This window comes from Anolis carolinensis, chromosome 4 (assembly GCF_035594765.1).
Source record: "Anolis carolinensis isolate JA03-04 chromosome 4, rAnoCar3.1.pri, whole genome shotgun sequence".
NCBI lineage: Eukaryota > Metazoa > Chordata > Lepidosauria > Squamata > Dactyloidae > Anolis > Anolis carolinensis.
In genome coordinates, this window is record NC_085844.1 from 14,306,518 (window position 1) to 14,329,567 (window position 23,050).

The 23,050-nt window shown below is 41.5% G+C and overlaps 1 protein-coding gene across 2 annotated transcripts in view; it reads left to right on the forward strand.

Annotated features, from left to right (window-relative positions):
• The first annotated feature begins 639 nt into the window (after positions 1–639).
• Positions 640–23,050, forward strand: part of adcy8 (adenylate cyclase 8) — a 154,487-nt gene continuing 132,076 nt past the window's right edge. For both annotated transcript variants that reach the window (XM_003219392.3, XM_008108199.2), the window contains exon 1: positions 640–3,082. In XM_003219392.3, the coding sequence (XP_003219440.1) occupies positions 2,198–3,082 (885 nt within the window). In that variant the 5' untranslated portion in view covers positions 640–2,197. The remainder of the gene's footprint in view (positions 3,083–23,050) is intronic.

A 23,050-nucleotide genomic window follows, 5' to 3' on the forward strand; every position in this document is an offset into this window, starting at 1 on the left:
ATATATATAGCACACAATGTGTGTTTATATATACACACACACTATGCACTATATATATATATATATATATATATATATATATATATATATATATATATATATATATTGTGTGTGTGGGTGTGTAGTGTATACTGTGTGTGCATGTATATATGCATAAGTGTATATGTATATATATGTTTGTATGTATTGGCCATACATACAAACATATACATTGGAAAAATAGTATATGGTGTATGTGTGTATATATATGCGTGTGTATATATATACATATACACACATACACCATATACTATTTCTCCAGTGGCGCCGGCTTTGGAGTCCGCCAGGATCCAGGTGCGCCGACCTGGAGGGCTGTGGGGAGGAGTGGGCGGGGCCAGGGCGGGGGCGTGGCCTGGAGGAAAGGAGGGGAGGGGGCTGCTCGCCCTGCTTCGCCTCAGTCTTCAAATGGGGAGCGGGCCCAGCCGGGTTTGACGTCACTGGGTCATCAGCTGACCGACCGGAGAAGAAGCGGCGTCTGCGGCTCCCTTTCCCCGCGTGTGGCCTTTCCGCGCGCGCCCTCCTCCTCCTCCTCTCCCCGGCCAGCCTCCGAGGGGAAGGGGCAGGGGCATGGGGCGGGCGGGGGAAGGGGCTCCTTTGAGAAGTGACCCTGGCCAAAGGCTTCGCAACCCGCGGGTTTGTTTTGGAGAGTGAGGGAAGGGTCCGGCGCGCCCTCGAGGAGGAGAATCCCCAGCCTTCGAGCCCCGCTTGGCATCTCCGTGGGGGCTTCTCCTTCTCGGCGATGATCCTCGGCTGCCGCGCGTCTCCCTTCCGGAGCCCTTGAGCCTTCCTCGCCCGCCATGGGCCGCCGCGAGTCTTCGAGGAAGGAGAGGACAACTCCGGCTGGTTCCTTCTTCTCTCCCTCCTCCTCCTCCTCCTCCTCTTCCTCGCCAGACTCTGGGAGTTTCGCGATCGGGAGGGAGCTTTCCTGCCGAGAAGAAGAGACCCCTCCGCCTCTTGCCTGGGTGACCTTGCGCCTTCCGACGCCTCCGGCCTCCCGCCGCCCTCCTTGGCCCCTGAGGCGGGGATGAGCGCCTCCAAAGAAGGAGGAGGAGAAGGAGGAGGAGGCGGAGGCGCCCGCCTTTGGGGTCCTCTCCTCTCGCTCTCCCTTCCTTCCTTCTCTCCCTCAACGCGCGACTTTCTCGCCGGCCTCGAGCCCTCCCCTCTGAATCCTGAATCCGACCTCAGGGTGGTGTGGAAGAAGGATCTCACCCCTGCTGCCAGAGTCCCTCTCCAGGTTGCGTCCTGCTTCTTCTTTCGTTTCTGAAGTTGCATGGTCTTGTCTCCGTCTCTCTCTCTCTTCCAGAACTCTAGAAACTGACCTACATAGGATTGCAACTCGGGAAGTGCTGTTTCCATCCCTCCTCTCTCTCAGGCTCCAAGAGTCTCAGTCTCTTCCAGGCTGCCTTTGGTTTCAGGAGGAGCAGCACAAGGGAGGGAAACAGACCCGCAGACCCAGATGGACCAATGGACCAGTCTTGCACCAAAGCTGAGAAGATAACGGTGGACAAACGGAAACCCATGGCCTGACTTTCCGGAAGAAAGATGGATACTGCTGCCAGGATGTCCAGGGAGATGGGCTCAAGGTGTGAGAGATTTATTTAATCCTGGCCAAAGCGACTTGAAAACATACTGCAAGTCCCTTCTGGTGTGAAAGAATTGGCCATCTACAGAGACATTGCCCAGGGGACGCCTGGATGTGTTAGCTGGGAGGCTTCTCTCATGTCCCCGCAAGCTAGAGCTGACAGACGGGAGCTCACCCCATCTCGTGGATTCAAACTGGCAACCTTCAGGTCAGCAGTTCAACCTTCAGGTGAGCAGTTCAGCTGTCACAAGGGTTTAACCTGTTGTGCCACCACGGCACCGTTTCTTGCTCTTGTCCCTCCTCTTTGAGAGACAGGGAATTTCCAACATGTGGCTTTGATTGCCCCAAACTTGGAAGAAGAAGCCCCTGGATTTCTCACTAGGTGGTGGATGGGACTGCGCTTTATCAAGCGGATTGTGGATAGAAATATCCAGTGCCAAAGAAGATATGGAGAGGTCCTTTGCTCCTGCACTAACCGCCTGATCCCCTTGCCAAGTGGGTGAGGGTGGGAGGAGGCAGCCGCCTCCAATGAGACCCCTCCTCCTTCCCACTTGGCTGCCCTGAGACCCCCTCGCCATGGAGCTGTCCGAGGTGCGCTGCTTAAGCGACAGCGATGAGTTGTACACCATCAACCAGACCCCCCCTGACAGCGGTGCACGCTCCCAGCGCCTGCTGTGGCAGACCGCTCTGCGCCATATCACCGAGCAGCGCTTCATCCAAGAGCACAGCAGCGACAGCAGCAAAGCGCTGGCCTCGGAGGAATCCTGTGGCTCCAACCACTCTCAACCTTCCCGGCATCAGTCAGGAGGCAAGGCCCTCAGCGGCCACAACAACGGGGGCACCAAGGTCTTCCCGGAGCGCACCAGCAGCAGTGGCGACTTGGGCTTCCTGCACGTGGACTGTGCTCCCAGCAACTCGGACTTCTTCCTCAACTGGGGCTACACTTACCGGGGAGTGATCTTCCCAACCTTGCGCAACTCCTTCAAATCCCGGGACTTGGAGCGCCTCTACCAGCGCTACTTCCTGGGCCAGAGGCGCAAGTCAGAGGTGGTGGTGAACATCTTGGACATACTCACCAAGCTGACCCTCCTGCTGCTCCACCTCACCTTGGCCTCGGCCCCCATGGACCCCCTCAAGGGCATTCTGCTGGGCTTCTTCACGGGCATCGAAGTGGTCATCTGTGCCTTAGTGGTGGTCAGGAAGGACACAACCTCGTACACCTACCTGCAGTACAGTGGGGTGGTCACTTGGGTGGCCATGGCGACACAGATTTTGGCTGCTGGCCTGGGTTGTGGGCTGCTCGGCGATGGCATTGGCTATGTGCTCTTCACCCTCTTTGCCACCTACAGCATGCTGCCTCTGCCCCTCACCTGGGCCATCCTGGCTGGCTTAGTCACGTCCCTCTTGCAACTTGTCATGCAGATAGTCATACCCAGGCAGATGGTGACTTCCATCAACCAGGTATTTTCTGTGTGGGTTGATTCTTCTTTCTGTAGGGAATTGCCTTTTGTGATGTTGTTCTGTAGGAGCTTTTCCACCTCCTCCCTGAATAGGCTTAGGCCAACGCAGTGGTGACTGGTGTCTTCTTTCTGAATCTGGAAAGAGACGAATTTTCTCTAGGTGTTACTTTGAAAGTATCCAAGGAACACAATACTATACCCCACATAGACTGAATAGCTCATTTAATAAGTTCAGATAGAAACAAAATGGGTTCACTACTTCAGTGGCATGGAAACCATCAGCCACCACAGGGCTATTTCACAGTTTCAGGTGAAAATAGAGCTTGGGAAAGCAACCTTATTGGGCTACAACTCCTAGAATCTTCCAACCATCATACTATTCAAGCTGTCTGGGAGATATTTGGAGTTGTCCAAAAAGAGGAATTTTCCTAAGCTCAAGTGAACTTCTCTGATGATATGTCATTGCATATATAATCCTGGTTTAACACATGAGAAACATGAGAAACCATGGCTCAGGTATAACTCAGGTAGGGTTATAAATTTCTTATTTCTGATTGGGGTGCGGAGTAAGGAAGGCGGCAGGATCTTTTGAGAGGAGCTGCAGAAACATTGTAGGATTGGAGAGTTGTTGTATGTTTTCTGGGCTATATGGCCACATTCCAGAAGTATTCTCTCCTGACGTTTCACCCACATCTATGGCAGGCATCCTCAGAGGTTGCGGTCAACAACACAATGTAGGATTGTTGACATTGGTGGTTCCTCATGAATTCAGCACCCTTTATGTAAGCACGTGTGGCCACTGTAGGGGCCTAGACATCCATAAGGCACCAGGTTACATCTGATCTTGGAAGCTAAGCTGGATTAGCTATGGTTAGTACTTGGGTGGGAGACTGCTAGTGAACACTGGGTCTATATTTCAGAAGCAGGAATGATAAAACCACCTTTGATTAACCATTGCCTAAGATGATGCTATAAAATTAATTGTGCCACCATAAGTCAACAAGCGACTTGAACACACAAATGGGTGCTACATTACTTATTAGGCAATTCCTTGTTGTCCGAGTATGATGGCCTTCCAAGTGTAGTTTCTTGGCAGTGGCTACATGCTAAATATCATTGAGATATAAAAGGAGTTGTGTTGACCTGAACCCTTCCTCATTTTATGAGCTGTTTTCCCCAAACTGGCCTTCTTCAGTCCATTGGAAAGACTGATCTTCAAAATCAGATTCCTTCTGTTTTTTTCAAGGAGTCCTGGAGAGTATATGTGAAGCTATCCCATTCTGTCCCTCTCTGATAGGTTACTTTGAGATAACAGCATCTGGACTGAGATGTCCTTTTGAGTTTGTGGCTGATTAGAACCATGTCTTCCTTGCCCAAGTCCAATAACCTGGTCTTTGGCTCCTTCTACACTGCCATATAAAATCCAGATGGCAGTGTAGACTCATACAATCCAGTTCAAAGCAGATAACGTGGATTATCTGCTTTGATAATCTAGTTATAGGGCGTTGCAGAAGGGGCCTTAGTCATAATTGGCAAATGGGTGCATGCCTTAACAACCCCCACCCTCCGATCGTTTTATGTTTCTAAACATTCTTCTGTTTATCTGTTGCACATTTCAGATATGATCCCAAATGGATCTGGATTTAAAACTTATCCTTTGGAAGCAGAATAGAGATGATGAGAGGAGAGATGGCATTTTATGTGGCTGAATAAGTCAATATATCCCCCATTTTCCCTAAAAGCAATCACAACCACATGCTGCTTTTGATCCTTAAAGCTATTTCGTCAGTCATTTGATGGGCAAGATTAATCAAGTAGAAGAATTGTTTATGTGTTTCACAGTGCAATCCTATACATGCTTGCTCAGAAGTAAACCCAGTTGGTAAGTTACCAGTTACTCAGGTAAGTGTGTACAGGATTGCAGCCTAAACTGAGTATGTTGTACGACTCTTTATTTTGACTTGGCGTTGAATATCATGTTGATTTTGGAGCTTTGAAATGTGAGTTCAAACACATACAAGATTACCAGTTGTGCCTACGGTACCTTTCAAGGGGATTTATTATCTGCACCTGATCTCTTCAAATTCATTCTGTGGTTATAAACTGACAAATGCAGGCTGAGATGTAATAATGTGCCCAAAGCCACCTCTGAGATTGTTGTTGAATTAGTATCAAGCCCATTGTGTCTGGAGGGCAAATCGTATCATCTGTCCATTAAACCAGACTAGTTGTTGTTGAGCAGGCTTTCAGTGGTAGTGGGCTATTATGAATAGTGTTCCCCTCATCCCTTGAATAAAGATTTGCTGCTGGTCAAATCCAGATAGCGAGGATTACATTTTAATAGTTGTTTCTTTCCTCTTTCATAGCAAGGTTTTAGGGTAGGGCTGAGAAACTTCAGTGGAACTACGGATCATGTTTCTACCACTAGTATCCTTCTGGCATCCACATAAATGTCACAAATGTCAACAACAAAACTCTTTCTTTTTCTCTCTCTTTTGGAAAAATGTTAAAGGGGGTGAAGGGCAGCCTATTTAAAAGGGGAATAACTATTCTAGGTGGGGGGAAGTCACAGGAAAATGGGGATTTAGAGGTTTGGAAGGATTAAAAGCCAAATGACAAACTTGGGGGCCGCATGTGTCTGTAGGACCTTATCTGTCCCAGTTTAAGGGGAAGTAATGTGGGAGGAAGTAAGCACTTACTTGTAACAGTTTCCTGTTGCCCCAATTTCTAATTTATCAGCAATTAACTACCGGTTCTGGGGTGGGGGAGGCATCAGGAAGTGATAATTTACTCTTTTGTTTGTTTAGTATATGGGCTGTGTATGGACAGATCAGTGACACCTTTGAGTTTTGATTTTGAAAGGATGGTCATGATTATGAGTTGAGGAAAGAGCCATCCACTTTGATTTCAAGTTTTCAAATTGTTGTGCTGTTTATTTACAAATTTCCCCCCTTTGGAGAGCAGGATTTACTCAAGCACAAAAATGCCAGCTGGATTAAAGGCTTTCAGATTTCAAGATTATCTTGTTGCAACACAATGACACATCATTTTTGTAGGGCATATCAGAAAGTGGTGGTGATTGGGGGGGGATTAATCTGATTTCCTTTCTTTTCCCCCTGATAGGCGGTGAATCTTTGAAATGCTAACTCGGTTGTGTCAAGCTAGGAACTTTCTGATGCATTAGACTGGAGCTCTCATCATTCTTGGGAATGACTGGAGTTGTACTCTAATGTACTCTAATGATGGGAGTTGTACTCATCTCCCAACTGGAACCCCCTTGTGCATTGGGCTACAACTCCCATCATTCTTGGAAATCATGGAAATTGTACTCTAGCACACTTTGAGAGAATGTTAGGTTGGGGAAGATCATATATAGAATATATCCCTTTCCTACTGGGTGGGAATGACCACCTAAAGCAGTGGTTCTTAACCTGTGGGTCTCTAGGTGTTTTGGCTTACAACTCCCAGAAATCCCAGCCAGTTTACCAGCTGTTAGGATTTCTGAGAGTTGAAGGCCAAAACATCTGGGGACCCATAGGTTGAGAACCACTGAGCTAAGACAAGCTGTAAAAGAAAACAGAGATTTATAGTTTGGTGAAAAGCTTAGTTTGGGCTGTCTCTTTTTGTCTGCCTCTCATTTAGATACTCTAAGATGCAGTGAGCAACTGTGATAGGTCCAGGAGCTGGATTTCCACCCTAGGATCTTCAGAGGCTGCATGAAGGCCAGAAGTATTCCATACTAAACAAACACAGAAGTCTACTTTTGGTATTGCAAAAACAGACATATTAAAAGTGTTAAATAGTCCATGGCACCCTTTTAGTTTTTATTTCAGTTCTGTTTAAAAGGTGTATTATTCCTTCTGGTGGCTTCCAGGAGATCAAATCTGCTCACTTTTTCTCAGCGGCACAAGGACAACCTGGAGGGCTCAAACACAACAGCTGCTTTAGAGGGCCACATGAAGCCCAGAAGTAGATACAGTAGAGTCTTACTTATCCAACGTTCTGGATTATCCAACACATTTTTGTAGTCAATGTTTTCAATACATCGTGATATTTTGATGCTAAACTCATAAATACAGTAATTACTACATAGCATTACTGCGTATTGAACTACTTTTTCTGTCAAATTTGTTGTATAACATGATGTTTTGGTGTTTAATTTGTAAAATCATAACCTAATTTGATGTTTAATAGGTTTTTCCTTAATCCCTCCTTATTATCCAACATATTTGCTTATCCAACATTCTGCCGGCCCGTTTATATTGGATAAGTGAGACTCTACTATATTGTAAGAATGGGTAGGGATGTAGGCAAAATAAAAGTATTTTCTCTCCCATTAGGATTCTTCTCCCACCTCCAGCAAAATTTTCCTTCACCATCTAAATTACTGGTACAGTAGAGTCTCACTTATCCAACGTTCTGGATTATCCAACGCATTTTTGTAGTCAATGTTTTCAATACATTGTGATATTTTGGTGCTAAATTCGTAAATACAATAATTACTACATAGCATTACTGCATATTGAACTACTTTTTTCTGTCAAATTTGTTGTATAACATGATGTTTTGGTGCTTAATTTGTAAAATCATAACCTAATTTGATGTTTAATGGGCTTTCCCTTAATCCCTCCTTTTTATCCAACATATTTGCTTAGCCAACATTCTGCCGGCCCCTTTATGTTGGATAAGTAAGACTCTACTGTACTATTGTGATATAAAACATCAGATGTGCAGATATCATTTAGAAATGGGGAAGGCAACATTCTAAGTGAGAATTCTTGTGAAGGATTCTTTTTGAGATAATGGCCATATCCTCTCCCCTGGCCTGGAGCCACCCACAGAAATGTAGCTCCTTGTTCCCTGGAAGGCCGTTTTTCATGTTTGACTAATCATGCCCTGAGGCTTTCCACTGAGGCCTTCGGATAATGTTCCTGCAATCGGAAGGACGAAGGGTGGGGAGCCATGTGGCCATGTTCCCTGGAGGCAGAAGGAATCCATACAGAACCATATTCTAATTAGTGTAGACCTAGACAAAGGAGGCACAGAATTTTGTGAAAGCCTTCAGACCTTGTGATCTCTCCATCCAGCGAAATGTTACAAAAAGCAGAGCAAAGGAGGGAAAGGTAGAAGCTGATGGAGACCCGATCTCAAAGCTGGGGAGAGTGAGATGTAATAAGTTAGAAGGGTCTGCAGACACTTGAATTGGATTCAGTAGGTGTTAGATTTCATCCAGAGTAGATCCTAGGCTTGTTAGAGTAGAAGAAAAAAATCACACAGTATTCTACAAAGTGTCCTCTATCAATCTACAATGGGAGTTTCCAGTCCATCTCCCTCATCCATTCCATATGGTTGGAGACCATATTGGGGAGATTTTGGGAAGGGCATGAAAAATTATGAGAGGTCACCCTCTTCCCTGCTCTGCTGGGAAGTGAGAGAAATTGTTAGGATATCACCCATTCTGAGGTCTTAATTGCGCTCCATAATCCTAGTAGTGTGCTTCCACTTTGATTGCAATGACCATATCCTACTGAATTCTGGTATTTGCTGTAGTTCAGAAAAATACATTAGAGAATTCTAAGCTCTCACCAACATTAAAAAAGTTGGTTTCTCTTAGGTAGAAATATGACAGTTCAAGAGACCACAAACTGCTTAATTGTTCAGTGTGGATTTACTGATAACTGCTGTCAAGTCAACTTTGATTCATGGTGACCTTATAAACGGGAAATCTTCAAGCCACCCTGTCTTTCAAACCATGATGTCCTTAACTGAGTCTTCATCTTTTCCTACTGCCATGCCTTCTACCTTACCAAGCATTATCATTTTCCAGTGGGTTGTGCCTTCTCACAATATGCCCAAATTACAACAGTCCCAATTTAGTCTTCTTGATATTCAGGCCTAAGACTCATTTATTTGGGGGTTTTTTTTAGTATTCAATGGTATGTGTACAATACTTTTCAAGTACCTATCAGCTTTTAGTACTGTTCAGCTTTCATAACTATCATATACATAGAAAAGGGAAATACTTAATTTTAATATATAAATCTGTACATTTCAGAACTTTTTCTAATTCCTTCATTCCTGAGTTATAGAAAGTGTCCACAATGGAGAAAACCTTTTTGGCAGAGGCTGACTGAGTTTGCAATGCAGGCTCAACTGGTTTCTATATTATTATCTCTCTGGAATCAGGAAAGGAACATTCCCTGAGGGTTTTTAAAATCCATTGCCAATTGGTTATAAAATATTAACATTCCATCTTCCCGTTTACCGTAGTTATCATGCTATTAATATGGTTTATAGTTTTCGATCAGTCTGATTTTATGAGAAAGCCTGAATTTAGTTTCTATTATTACTAATGTTTTGTTGTGGTTTATAGTAGTGCCATTATCTGCTTTATATTTTATGGGACCTTTGAGATTTCAGCCTTAGTTGTGGAGGATATTAGGAAATGTATTCAAACAATGGATTCCTGGTAGAAAGAACTGGCACACACACAAAAAGCTTTTCTGTATAGTCTGGGAAGAAACGCCACGATCCAAATACAAAGTCTATGGGTGCGTTTTCACTGTAGAATGAATGCAGTTGGACACTTCTTTAATTGCCATGGCTCAATGCTATAGAGTCCTGGGAGTTGTAGTTTGTTGAGGCATCAATACTCTTTGGTAGAGAATGCCAAATACCTAGTAGAATTACAACTCCCAGGAATCCATAGCATTGAAGCAGTTAAAGCAGCATGCCATACTGTACTGATACTATAGTGTAGCTGCACCTCAGGTGACAAGTTGGCAATTTATTTGAAGAAGCCAAATGATAAGGCATTCAGGACCAGTGAAAGGGAACACTCCAGCCCCATCTGCACTGTCGACCAATTAATGCAGTTAAACTGCTTTATATGAGTATACTCTGACCATATAATGCAATTTCAAACTGAAGTATATGGCATATAGATGGGGCCTTTTTCAAGCGGTGCAATTAATATGTGGATTGGATTTTCACAATATTTTGACAGCTTCCAGTGTGAGTGGCTTTAATAGAGAATTAGATAAATTCACAGACTATAATGTCTCAGCACCATAAAATCCCATGATAGGGTTGCCATAAGTCAAAAGACGCACAACAACAAAGGCTGTCAAAGGCTACTTGTCAAGAATGTTCCCTCCATTATCAGAGGCAATATGTTCCCTTGTATCCAATGCCATACCTTGTTATTCTGTTCCCTCCAAATTATAGGCTTCACATCTGCTTGGCCACTGTAAGAAAAAAACCTTTATGGTTGGTCCACCACATTTGTGGGTTCCAAGTGTGTGGATTTGATTATACACAGATTTGATTAATATGTTTTTCCTAGGAATCTCTTAAGTCATGCCGGAAGTTGACCATAGAATCACCCTGAAGGACCTAGAGATTCCTAGATCGAACCTCGTTCCAGGCATTGTCCTTTTGTGACATTTTATGACCATATTCCAATGGAGGTTGAATACAGAGTTGTGCCGGAGGACCTATAGATTTCAAAAGAGTTTTTCCACTTTCACGGGGGTCCTGTGCTCCAAACCCAACCAACTGTGGAGGGCTGATTATTGTCCTATCCACCACTATGTGTTGTTTTTATGTTAAGACTTTTTATAGTCCTTCAAATGAAGTATTCATAATATACAACAAAAGAATGAATAAATGCACAGGCTTGCATTTTTAATCCTATCCTGTGCAGGAAAATCATTTGTGTACATAGAAAGCTACGTCATTTTGCAGGGGATTAGAATCTTAAAATGACCGCTTTCTATGTATAGAAGTATGTATGGGTCTCCAGCTCATTTTCATTTCACAGCCAAGCATTCAGATGTGAAATCCAACCATGTGCATTTTGAATGATATAATCCATAAAAGTAGTGTCATATAATTCTGATATATACATTAATTATTTTTATTGTTGCATTTTTAGTGTTTTTAAAAATGTTTTTATAGTGTTTTTAAAGGCATTATTTCTTTTTTTAATTGGATTGCTGCTTTAGCAAATCTTGTTGAAAAGTCTTCACAATAGGTTTACCTTAGTTGCCATAACTTTGAAATGATTTGAAGACACCTAAGAGGAATGACTTAAAGAGCTTGTATATTTAGCCTGCAGAAGAGAAGGTTGAGAAGGGACATGACAGTCATGTTTGAATATTCGAAAGCATGCCATATTGAGGAGAGAGTAAGCATGTTTTCTGCAGCCCTGGAGACTAGGACTTGGAGCAATGGGTTCAAATGACAGAAAAGGAGATTCTACGTGAACATTAGGAAGAGCTTCTTGGCTGTAAGAGCTGTTCAGCCTCGGAATGGGGTGGAAGCTCCTTCTTTGGAGGCTTTTAAACAAAAGCTGGATGGCCATCTGTTGGGAGCACTTTGATTGTGCTTTCCCTGCATGGAAAAATATAGTTGGACTGGATGGCCCATGTAGTCTCTTTAAACTCTGTGATTCTACAATTCTATACACAGTAACAACTTCACTACAGCCCCAAAACCTGTCCTCAGTGCCAGTGATATCATTTTCTATGTGTGTGATCTTTCTGAACCATCTTATTGATAGCTACCAGAAACAGAACAACTTTCCAACCAAATCAGATCAAGAACTCATTGAAGTTTTGTTAGTGCATTATGAGATGTGGTTTATCAGTGATTCTCAACATCTGATCCTCCAGATGTTTTGGACTTCAACTCCCAGAAGCTTCGGCCACCCAGTAGAGCCAATAGCTTGCAATTCTGGAATCCAAAACATCCGGAGAACCACTGAGATAACCTACTTGCTTTACATCCATTGTGCTCTACTCATGGAGGAGGATATTCTAAAAAGAGAAGTTTAGGGTATTCATGGAGGCTTTCCATGTTGCTCCAGTGGTTCAGATTGCACAGAGTTTCTACAGAGATTGGAGACTCTCTTCTCTGTATTATCACCCTGCAAAGGTGATAGAATGGAGAGCTTGGGCAAACACACCTTTACTTAAAGTACGTCTAACAATGCCTGAACAGGGTCTACATAGGTTTTGGAACTGATATTGCAAAATATTTTTACACTTAGATTACTGTTATATTTCTGCATTCTTTCATCTTTGAACCCAAAGATAAAGAATCCTAATGTTTCCTCTGTTTTGCATAAAATGCTGTATTGCCCCAGCACTATATATATATATATACACACACACACACACACACAAGCACAAGGCCATTGTAATATACCGAATACTTGCTAGAGTACTGGTATAGTCCTGCAGAGATGTATGGATTGACTGATACATTTAAGAAGATATTGCGGGAGATAACATAGAGATTACATCTGTGGTATCTTCCAATTTGTACATTTGCCACTTAATTATTTAATGGTGTTGTTATTGAAGTGCCAGAAGTGTCTTTTATTTTGAACTGAGCAGCAATAAGAATTTCAATGTTAGAAGCTGAAACAGAGTTTTCCATGGAATGTGCAATAAATATCTAAAGGACAAAAAAAATGCTGTATTGCCCCTGGTTAATATGGTCAGCAGACATTCATGTGGAAGTTTTGCTGACTTTGGGTAGAGCAGATGCCTTTAATACTTAGAAATAGCACAGCTATTGCATTATATAATAATTATAATAATAATCATAATAATCATAATAATACTTTATTTATAGGCCGATCTATCTCCCCAGGGGGACTCATGTATTGTCAAAGACTTTTATGGATTTCTACTTGCATTGAGAATCTTTGCTTCTGAAAAACTAGCACAACTCAGAATGCCAACACGGCAAAAAAAAGTTAGAACGTTAATTAAAACAATAGGTATAATAGAGAGACCATTCATAGAAGAAACCCCAAGGACCATCCAGTCTAATCCCCTGCCATGCAAGAACACACAATTAAAGCACTCGCAACAGATGGCCATCTAGCTTCTGCTCCAGAGAAAGAGACTCCACCATGCTCTGAGGCAACATATTCCCATGTTGAACAACTCTTACCATCAGAAAGTTCTTCCTCATGTTAGGTAGAATCTTTTTTTTCCTGCAGTTTGAATCCATTACTCTGTTTTAGTCTCCATGACTTACCTTTTTTTCCTTTAGTGAACACAGATAATGGAGAAAACCAGTTCAGGATGTAGATGGGCACGCTCATCTAAATCCACTTCCTAATTCAAACAACAATAGGTGCAAATAAATGTATTGAATGGCAAAGTCAGGAACTGCACAAGATCTTATATTTACATCACCTTGATTGAATGAGTCAATTGTTGTCAGGATAAACAATTGAATTTAAGTCACTATCCCCTGTATTTCTGATGTACAAACAGAGCTGTTGCTGATTATGCAATCACAACAGCATTTTCACACCCACAAAGCAACCTGAAGGTTTTGAGAAGTACAAATAAATTCAAAGGAAAGAAATAAGTTATGGCAACCAAATACGTTCCTGCAAGGATACACAGAATAGGCTACAACAAGGTTGAAAATATTCATGGGTAATAAAGTCACAAAAACCCAAATACTAAAGAAAAAAGATCAAAACACATGAGTACCAGATAATCCAGAAATAAAAGCTGCATTCATATTTAACAACCTACCAGAAAAGCACTTTCTTAGTAAGCGCCAGAAAAATAGAGTAACTTTGGCAACTGTCTACAAAAAATGGTAACCTCTATCATGTTTTGGTATTCACCACAATTCAGATAGCGGGGGATACCATGAGTGGCATCCAAAGGTGCTCTTTTGCATTAGGTTTCCATAGAATATTGCTGTCTAGAGAACAATGGCAGAGCAGCTCTAGGGAAATGTGCACGGAATAACATTTTGGTGAAACACAAAGAGAAATATGCAAATAGGACAGAGTGCATTGGGAGCTGAGGATTTTTCTTTGCTGGATAAATTTTACCAGATGGATCTTCATCTGTTAAGGAAACTGTAGCTGTAACAGGAAGAGTTAAAGGAAGTTAACAATGTTAAAAAGAAGATATTTCTAAGGCTTGCCAGGTGAAATTAAGGATGGCGTTCCTGTACTTCTGATGGTTTTGCGTAAGAGGGAATTTCAGCAGGTGTTGTTTGCATGATACCTCACAAATGCCAGAGTTTAATTTAAGGGAACACAAGGAAAATTCCTTCCCATCCTTTTCTGGGAAAGGTTTGGGAACCAATAGGAGCATCCCAGGAACAGCACAGGATCTTTCAATGTAAAGCTACCAATTACGATGAAAAACATTAAAACAGTAATGTCAGATGTCAGGCACTGAACAGTAGTTTCCAGTCAGGGTATTACTTATTTTTTGGGTTGAATTTGAAAAAACATGACTAGGGCACATATGAGTAGACATATGTGCCCTATGAAACTAGGACATGGAGCAATATCAGGAAGAACTAGGAAGTTCCGTGAGAGATAGTTGTTCAGCAGTGGAACTCTCTGCCCCAGAGTGTGGTGAAGGCTCATTCTTTGGAGGCTGTTAAACAGAGGCTGTATGGCCATCTGTCGAGGGTACTTTGAATGCGTCTTGGCAGAATGGGGTTGGACTGGATGGTTCATGAAGTCTCTTCCAGCTCTATGATTCTATGATTATTGTCGCTCACCTCCTCTTTCTTTTTTATGATGAAATTTAAGGTGCAAGAAATCCCTGATAACGAATCCACTTTACTAATCAGATTTTGATCTGCTCAAATGTTGAAAATCTGATACATCTTCCTTCAGATCTAGATGGCATTGTTAAAAGATGTTGGTAAAATGCAGTGTGAGTTTGATTTTTATTATTTAGCAGAATAATAATATAATAATAATTGGCTAGCTTGATTAGCATTGAATAGCCTTGCAGCTTCAAAGCCTTGCTTTTCAATGCTAATCAGGGTGGCCAATTGCAACATTCAAACTTGCCTCCAACAGACAAGAGTTCTTTCTCCCACCCTGGACGTTCCACAAATATATAAACCCCACTGGCCTAGTTTCCAACAGACCTCACAACTTCTCAGGATTCCTGCCATAAATGTGAGTGAAATGTCAGAAGAGAATGCTTCTGGAACATGGCCATACAGGCTGGAAATCTCACAGCACCCCAGTGATTTTAGCCATGAAAGACTTCAACAACACAAAATAGTTGAACTTTTGACTTTCAAGAGCTGATTAAATGGTGACTGTCTAATGTGACCATTCCTTTCATCAATTTCAAAAACACTTTTATCTCCTCATAATTTAGAAGTTATTTTTAATGTCACATGGAAGTTACAGTGCAATCTTCGTATGCGCATCTACTCAGAAGTCCAATTGATGTTAATAGGACTTCTTCCTGCATACATTTATTTTGTATTGCAGCTTGTCAGTTAGTTGATGGTTGGGAACACTAGGAGCTATCCCTATCTCTTGGTGCTGAAATATTTTCTTGAAGAAGTATGCAAGAATTATACAATTTTTCATTTGGCTCCCTCTAGTGGTTTTTCATTTCAGATCTTAATTTAGTTTTGAATTATAGATATGCTGGACACGATATATTATTTTTGAAAGAAAAGAAACCCCCTAAGGAATATTCCTATGACATTCAAAAAGCAGATGTGAGATGGAATGCTCTCAGAATATTATTGCTCATTTTATTGTTCAAGAAAAGTGAAAATGAATTGCATATAATGCATTTGACATATAAATGTAAAATGTATTACTTGTATTTCTTTTTCTCCAATGAAATAATGTAGTTTCATTGTGCGAGCAAATAATTGGCTGTAGAGGCTGGTGCCTGACTATTAACTAGTGCATCGTCTTTTAGAAATAAGCAGGTACATTAAAATTTGTGGAAATTGGAACCCAGGGGCACAATGTTTCATATTCTATTCCTGTATTTCACTACCTGTTTCTTCCACTTTTAGAACAGTTGATATTATATATCAGAGGAAATAAAAGAGGGATGTGACTGGGAAACTACTGTTGTTATGCTGCAATTTTGACCAACCATTGCTTGCATCAACAATGATGAGGGATCATGGTATTTGAAGTCCAACTATATCTAGAAAGCCGCATGTTTGCTATAAATGGCCCAAAAGGTTAAAGTGATTAAGGAGACCTAATTCAGAATCTGAAGCTGACCTGATGGCACATAAGAACAGTAGATTTATAAAAAAAAAAGGATGAGGCTGTGAGTGGAAAGGGAAATGGTTGCACGATCACATTGGTGCAGTATATTTGGCATTATTGGTTAAAGGCATCTCACAGAAATACTGGCAAAGGCTGATACTAACTTATTGCATGCATAGATGACTTGATTGAGTGTAAGACAGTGCTTTGCTCTCAGGTGGTTATGATGAGCACCTTAACAAAAAAAAGCACCAACTGTTCTACAACCTTACCAAAATGGGTTTCACAGCTAGTTCGAGGCCACAGATACTTGGATCAATATCTCAACCTGGATAATGTGTTGTCCAACCCAAGGGAAAACACTGGCAGTGGAAGATGTGGAGGATAGAGATAGAGAATGTGTTTTCCATAAGGAAAATACCAGTCAGTCTCAAGTATGAGTGTGTTTATATATGTTTAAGTTGTCTGCACCTTGTGAATTTCAAAGTATTTCCTTATGTAAGGAATACTTGGAGGTAGTTTGCAATTTCTTTCCTATATAGCCTATAAGGTAAAGGTTTTCCCCTGACGTTAAGTCCAGTCATGTCTGACTCTGGGGGTTGGTGCTCATCTCCATTTCTAAGCTGAAGAGCCGGCGTTGTCCATAGACACCTCCAAGGTCATGTGGCCAGCATGACTGCATGGAGTGCTATTACCTTCCCGCCGGAGTGGTACCTATTGATCTACTCACATTTGCATGTTTTTGAACTGCTAGGTTGGCAGGAGCTGGGGCTGACAGTGGGCGCTCATTCCGCTCCCGGGATTTGAACCTGGTACCTTTTGGTCCACAAGTTCAGCAGCTCAGTGCTTTAACACACTTTGCCACCGGGGTTCCATATAGCATATAACACCTAGTTTTTGTTGATGTTTCCCATTCAAGGCTGGCCCTGCTTAACTTCCAAGATCAGAAGGAATCTACTGCATTCAGGGTATTCAATACCTGAACAATGTAAAACTCTTCTGGCAAATCTGCCCAAATTACGCAGGTGATGTAAATTTTAGGGTTCTTAAGGGAATAGCAATACTCAAGTGGTTTTATGACAGCCCCATTAGTTACATGGGACAAAGCTGTGTCCAACTACCATAAATTATGAACTGCTTAGTAAAGGGGATATTACTTACTTAGATCAACATGATGCTTAACAGGACTCCAGCCAAAATAATGAACTAGTTTGGACAGCTTATGTTTTATGCAAAACATTGCATGTTTAAAGGTTGTGTACTATTTGTGAAATCACAGAAGTTAGTATTGCATTTCCTGAAGAGCTATCTGCAGCCTGAGAGCTGTCAATCCTGATAGTTCACCGAGGCACATTTCTGCCTCCAGCCATTATCCAGAAATCCACTGCAGCAGCTCCAGAAAGACCACGCTTGCTAGGGCTTAACATTATCAAAGATGAGTTTTCTGTTTCCCTCTCTGTTGTTTCCAATTAGGCACATTGCAGAGAAACAATGACTTGTACTTCAGATCACATTACCTCCCTTGTATACTATATTGATTTCTTGCTTGCTGTTGCGATGTATCAGGAAGCACTCTCATACCTCTCATGGCATATGTTTTAAAGTTTCAGCAATGGGTTTACAGCATTGCTATACGTTTTTGGAATGTCTTATGGTTGCTCTCTATGTGGTAACCATTTGTTTGCACATGTTCATGAATTTGTATACATAAATATCACACTTTTTCATTTTTTTCAAAAACTTTATTTAGTCTTTACGAAGTCAAATGCAAAACATTTCACTGAATGACATAATTTAGAATAGTGATTTTTCTGGCTATTTGATGTGGCAGATGAATGATTTCTTCCCCCATTGTGCAAGGAACCAGCACTCAATTTCTGTATATTAAGTAAAATTGTTTCTGTGTTGCTGTGAGTTTTCTGGGCTGTATGGTCATGTTCTAGAAGTATTCTGTCCTGACGTTTCACCCACATCTATAGCAGGCATCCTCTGAGGTTGTGAGCCATTGAAAGCCACAAGCAAAAGAGGAAACCATGAAAATGAACAAAATCTGGCTATTTAAAAAACTCTAAAATCAGGACAGTAAATAAAGAAAAACGCTCAAAAACAGGGGAATTCCAGACAAGAAACAATCAGTGACAGCTAATCACCCCCAGCAAAAGATTCCCCCAGGCTGGAAGCGGCCAGGCTTTGAAGCTGTAAGGCTATTCAATGCTAATCAAGGTGATCAATTGCAACATTTATACTTGCCTCAAACAGACAAGAGTTCTTTCTCCCACCCTGGATATTATTCTACAGATATATAAACCCCACTTGCCCAGTTTCCAACAAACCTCACAACCTCTGAAGATGCCTGCCATAGATGTGAGTGAAATGTCAGGAGAGAATACTTCTGAATCATGGCCATACAGCCTGGAAAACACAGCAACCCAGTGATTGCGACTATGAAAGCCTTCGACAACAAATTGTTTCCTTCCTTCTTGGAAACTTTCCAGGGATTGGCACTCAATGGTTCAAAAACTCCAAAGCATTTTCATGGGAATTTCAGTGTATTACACAGCAACAAGGGTATTACATAATACCCCAAAACCCGGTCCAAAAAGAAATTGAGTGTTTGTTTTGTGTAGTTGTCTGCCTTCTCTTTGGAGGAACAAAAATGATAATCAACAGAATTCTGTATTTTAAAAAACGCAACTTTTTTTTTACTCCTAGGTACAAGAGATGGCTAAAAGTCAAGGACACGGTTATGGTTTTTTAGACAACATCATCTTCAGGGGGTTGGACTGGATGGCCCTTATGGTCTCTTCCAACTCTTATGATTCAATAAAATGTCTACCTTGTTGGTCTAGTCCTTTGTTTACTCTGCAACAAAATATTATTCTCCCGGGGGGGGGGGGGTAGCTAAAATGTCCCGAATATGCAGTTTCCATATTTTTGTACATTGCAAGGTACAGTGACTAGTACCAAAGTAGACTCAGGTCTCATGGGATCAAAGTGCTGATACTCTTTATTTAGGAGGGACAACTGCATAATTTGCCATTCTCCTTCAGTTTCAAGTTGTTGTAATAACAATGCAGGGCAAGGTGGAGAATTTCTCATGGAAGACATAATCATTGTGAGTTATCTCTGTTGCAATGCATATATCTTGGTAATAAGTTGCAATTTTTTAATATGCTTCTTAAAGATGATTTGCAGTTGTTCATAATAATACAACTTTCTTTTCTCTATCTTTTTAATTTCCTCCCCTTTCTATACGGCAAGAGGCTGAATGTATTATATTTGCTATCAGTTAGGTGGTATAACAGTTTGAGAGTTGGATTACACAGGGTTTAAATCACCTTTCGGCCATAGAAACCCATTGTGGGACCTTGAACAAATCACACTCTCTCGTACCCATTGAAAGGCAATGGCAAATCTCTCTAAACAAATCCTGCCAAGAAAACCCCAAGATAAATTTGCCATAAGTTGGAAATAACTTGAAAACCACCATATAATAAGCAGTTAGAAATGAATGCTTTGATTACAAGATTACAAATTATGCTTTGTGGATTTGTGTATATAAAAGGAATTATAATAATAAGTATGCTTTTGGAGTGAGAGATTTGTGTGTGTGAGAGAGAGAAAAACCAAGAGTTTCCGTTCTGTAACAGATTTTATTGATCTGTATTTGTGCTAAATTTAGGTTTTATGTTAGATATAATTTTGATAGTTAGCTTTTCTTTAATTTATAGGTGTCATGTTACAAATTGTTTTCATCTGTGGGGTTATTTTGGGCCATTATGTTTGTATTTGTTGTTGTACTGAGGCACTGAATGTTTGCCTTTTTTGTTTGTTTGAATCTGTCCTGAGATAGGAGAGATAGAGCAGAATATAAATAAAGCTTGCATGTATTATTTATTTACTTACTTAGTGGAAGATTTAGGTAAAGGTAAAGGTTTAGGTTTTCCCCTGACATTGAGTCTGGGGGTTTGTGCTCATCTCCATTTCTAAACCAAAGAACCAGTGTTGTCCGTAGACACCTCCAAGGCCATGTGGCCATCATGACTGCATGGAGTGCTGTTACATTCCCGCCAGAGCAGTACCTACTGATCTACTCACATTTGCATGTTTTTGAACTGCTAGGTTGGCAGAAGCTGGGGCTAACAGTGGGAGCTCACCCCACTCCCTGGATTCAAACCACCAACCTTTTGGTCAGCAAGTTCAGCAGCTCAGTGGTTTAATCTGCTGCGCCACCAGCAGCTCTGGAAGATTTAGGGTTTGTCTTATTTACATTGCAGGCATAATAGACCATTATTGTTCTTAACATAGCTTTTTAAATTACCACAAATGATAATAAGCAAGCTAGATGATGATGATATAAAATATATGGTGATGGTTCTTTCATTGCTTCTGCAGATGATCTTCACCAACATGTACTGATGTTTAATTTTTAAAAATGAAATGTCACAATCTTTTCAGAGCCTTCACTTAGCTAAAGCAAGGACCTTGTGCTTTTGGGTAAAGAATCTTAAATTCCCATGGCTGAATCTTTCCCTCCTGAGGTCCCATTTCAGTCCATGCGGTTTACTAAAATAGTCAGACCCCATTAGAATCATAGAACCACAGAGTTGGAAGGGACCTCGTAGGCCATCCAGTCCAACTCCCTGCCAAGTAGCAGAAAAAATTCATTCAAAATACCCCCGACAGATAGCCATCCAGCCTCTGTTTAAAAGCCTCCAAAAAAGGAGCCTCCACCACACTCCAGAGCAGAGAGTTCCACTGCTGAACAGCTCTCATAGTGATATTCAGGTGGAAACTCCTTTCCTGTAATTTGAAGCCATTGTACCGCATTCTAGTCTTCAGGGCAGCAGAAAACAAAGGCTATTTTCAGGCTATAATTTTCTTCTTGCTGTTTCAACTTTAGGACCATTGCATTCTGGAATGAAGTGCTAATATCTCAAAGAGTTCCTTAATATTATAGCAAAGATTCTAACTTCAACAATCCTTGAAAGGAATTGCCTATATATATCCTTCAGGTTATAGGATCTTGACTGAAACCTCTCATTGTTTGTTTGTTTGTTTACTTCCTTGTAATTATATCCGGCCTTTGCTGCAGTGATCTGCTGTCTTTTGGGGAAGCTCAGGCTGAGTGTGTGAAAGAGTTAATGACTGGTCAAAGCTCAGCCGGTGAGTCTCATGACTTAGTGGAAACTGAGTGGAGACCCAAAGAGGATCCTCCCATTCCAGTAGTGTATCTATTACACTGAACATTTGTTTCCATGTCTGTGGGCTATACTGATATTATATTCTGAATGTAAAAGGAGCTGTCCAGGGCACTGGACTCCGCTCCCAAATGAGTTCAACATCTTGGATTGCTCTCTGGAGTTCATACCAAAGAATAGAATAGATACACTATCCTACTGACAAGGAAGCCCACTGTTTAAATTCAGATAGAAAATCTTCACATGTATAAGTATGGTTCAGATGAATCAGGATTTTAAGAAAGTAGTATTCTCAGTGAAGAGACCAAAGAATGTAGAGTATACAGTCTTGAACTTAAATTCTATTGCAAAATCAATGGGACTTACCAATGTGTTAACTCCCCATTTAATGACTGATTCAAAAGGTCTGCTCTGCTTTAGGCTAACCAACAGTATTATTCAACCCTTATTCAACCTATAACTTGGACATTAGTCAGCAGGATTTTTGTTCTACTTTGCTGAACAGGGGAGTTGCTATGACATTATGTTGCTCTTTCAGATGTGTAGACCTCCTTCGTTTGAAAACAGTGTTCATTACAGGGAACTGTATGATTCTATGATTCTAACTAGTTTTTGCCTGGATCATGTTGAACTGAAGTTGTCTTATGTTCCCTGTGACTCCGCATTGATGGGAAGTTTTTCTATCTTGCAGCATGTGAAGGATGCTCTTCTGTGGCAGTCATTTTTGCTTCAGTGTTGAAGAAGAGCAAGCCTAAAACCATAGCAACCCAATCTTAATGCAACAATTATAATTATGTTATTGTTTATCCATTAGCTACTTCTGCAACTGGCTCGCCTTCCATTGAAATCAAGGTAGCAAACATGTACTTTCTTCTCCCCCCCCCCCCCCCCCCACACACACATTATCTTCATAACAACAATCCGATGTGGTAGTTCTGACTGACAGAAAGTGGGTAATCCAGGGCTAAAAGCTAGGTTTTACTAGTTCTACAGCACTCCGTTAGACTTTAGCCACACTGTCTCCCTGGTGTAATTTATTTTTGGATCCAAACTGCCTACCCTCTTAAGTTCAGTCTCCTCTCAAACTGCTAGCTCAGAAAGACCAATGCATATCAAAATACTAGTATGGGAGGCAAGGTCAGCTTTAATCTGTTTTCTTTAGTGTTACCCTGATTTGGATTGGGGGCCCCTGAATTTCCTGTTTGAGTGATAATTTGTATTACTCAGAACAGGCACTGTGTATGTTTGTATGTGTGAGAGAAAGAGAATATTGTTTCTTCAAAGACAACTAGTGAGTTTTACATCTTAAAGGGAACTAGAACCTGGATTTCGAAAATCCCACATTTCTACATCATAAACGGGCCGGGTTGTGGCGCAGCTGGTTAGTAGCCAGCTGCAATAAATCACTACTGACCGAGAGGTTATGAGTTCGAAGCCCGGCTCAGGTTAAGCCCCCAACCATTAATAGCCCGGCTTGCTGTTAACCTAAGCAGCCTGAAAGACAGTTGCATCTGTCAACTAGGAAATTTAGGTACGCTTTATGCGGGAGGCTAATTTAACTTATTTACAACACCATAAAACTGCCAGCAGCACGGGGAAAGGAATGAGGAAATACAGTACTCAGTGTCACTTGTGGATGATGAAGCAACAGCTCCCCCTGTGGCCGGAATCGAGCATACACTCATGAAGCTGGAAATGTTAAATTGCCTCTGTGTGTGTCTATACT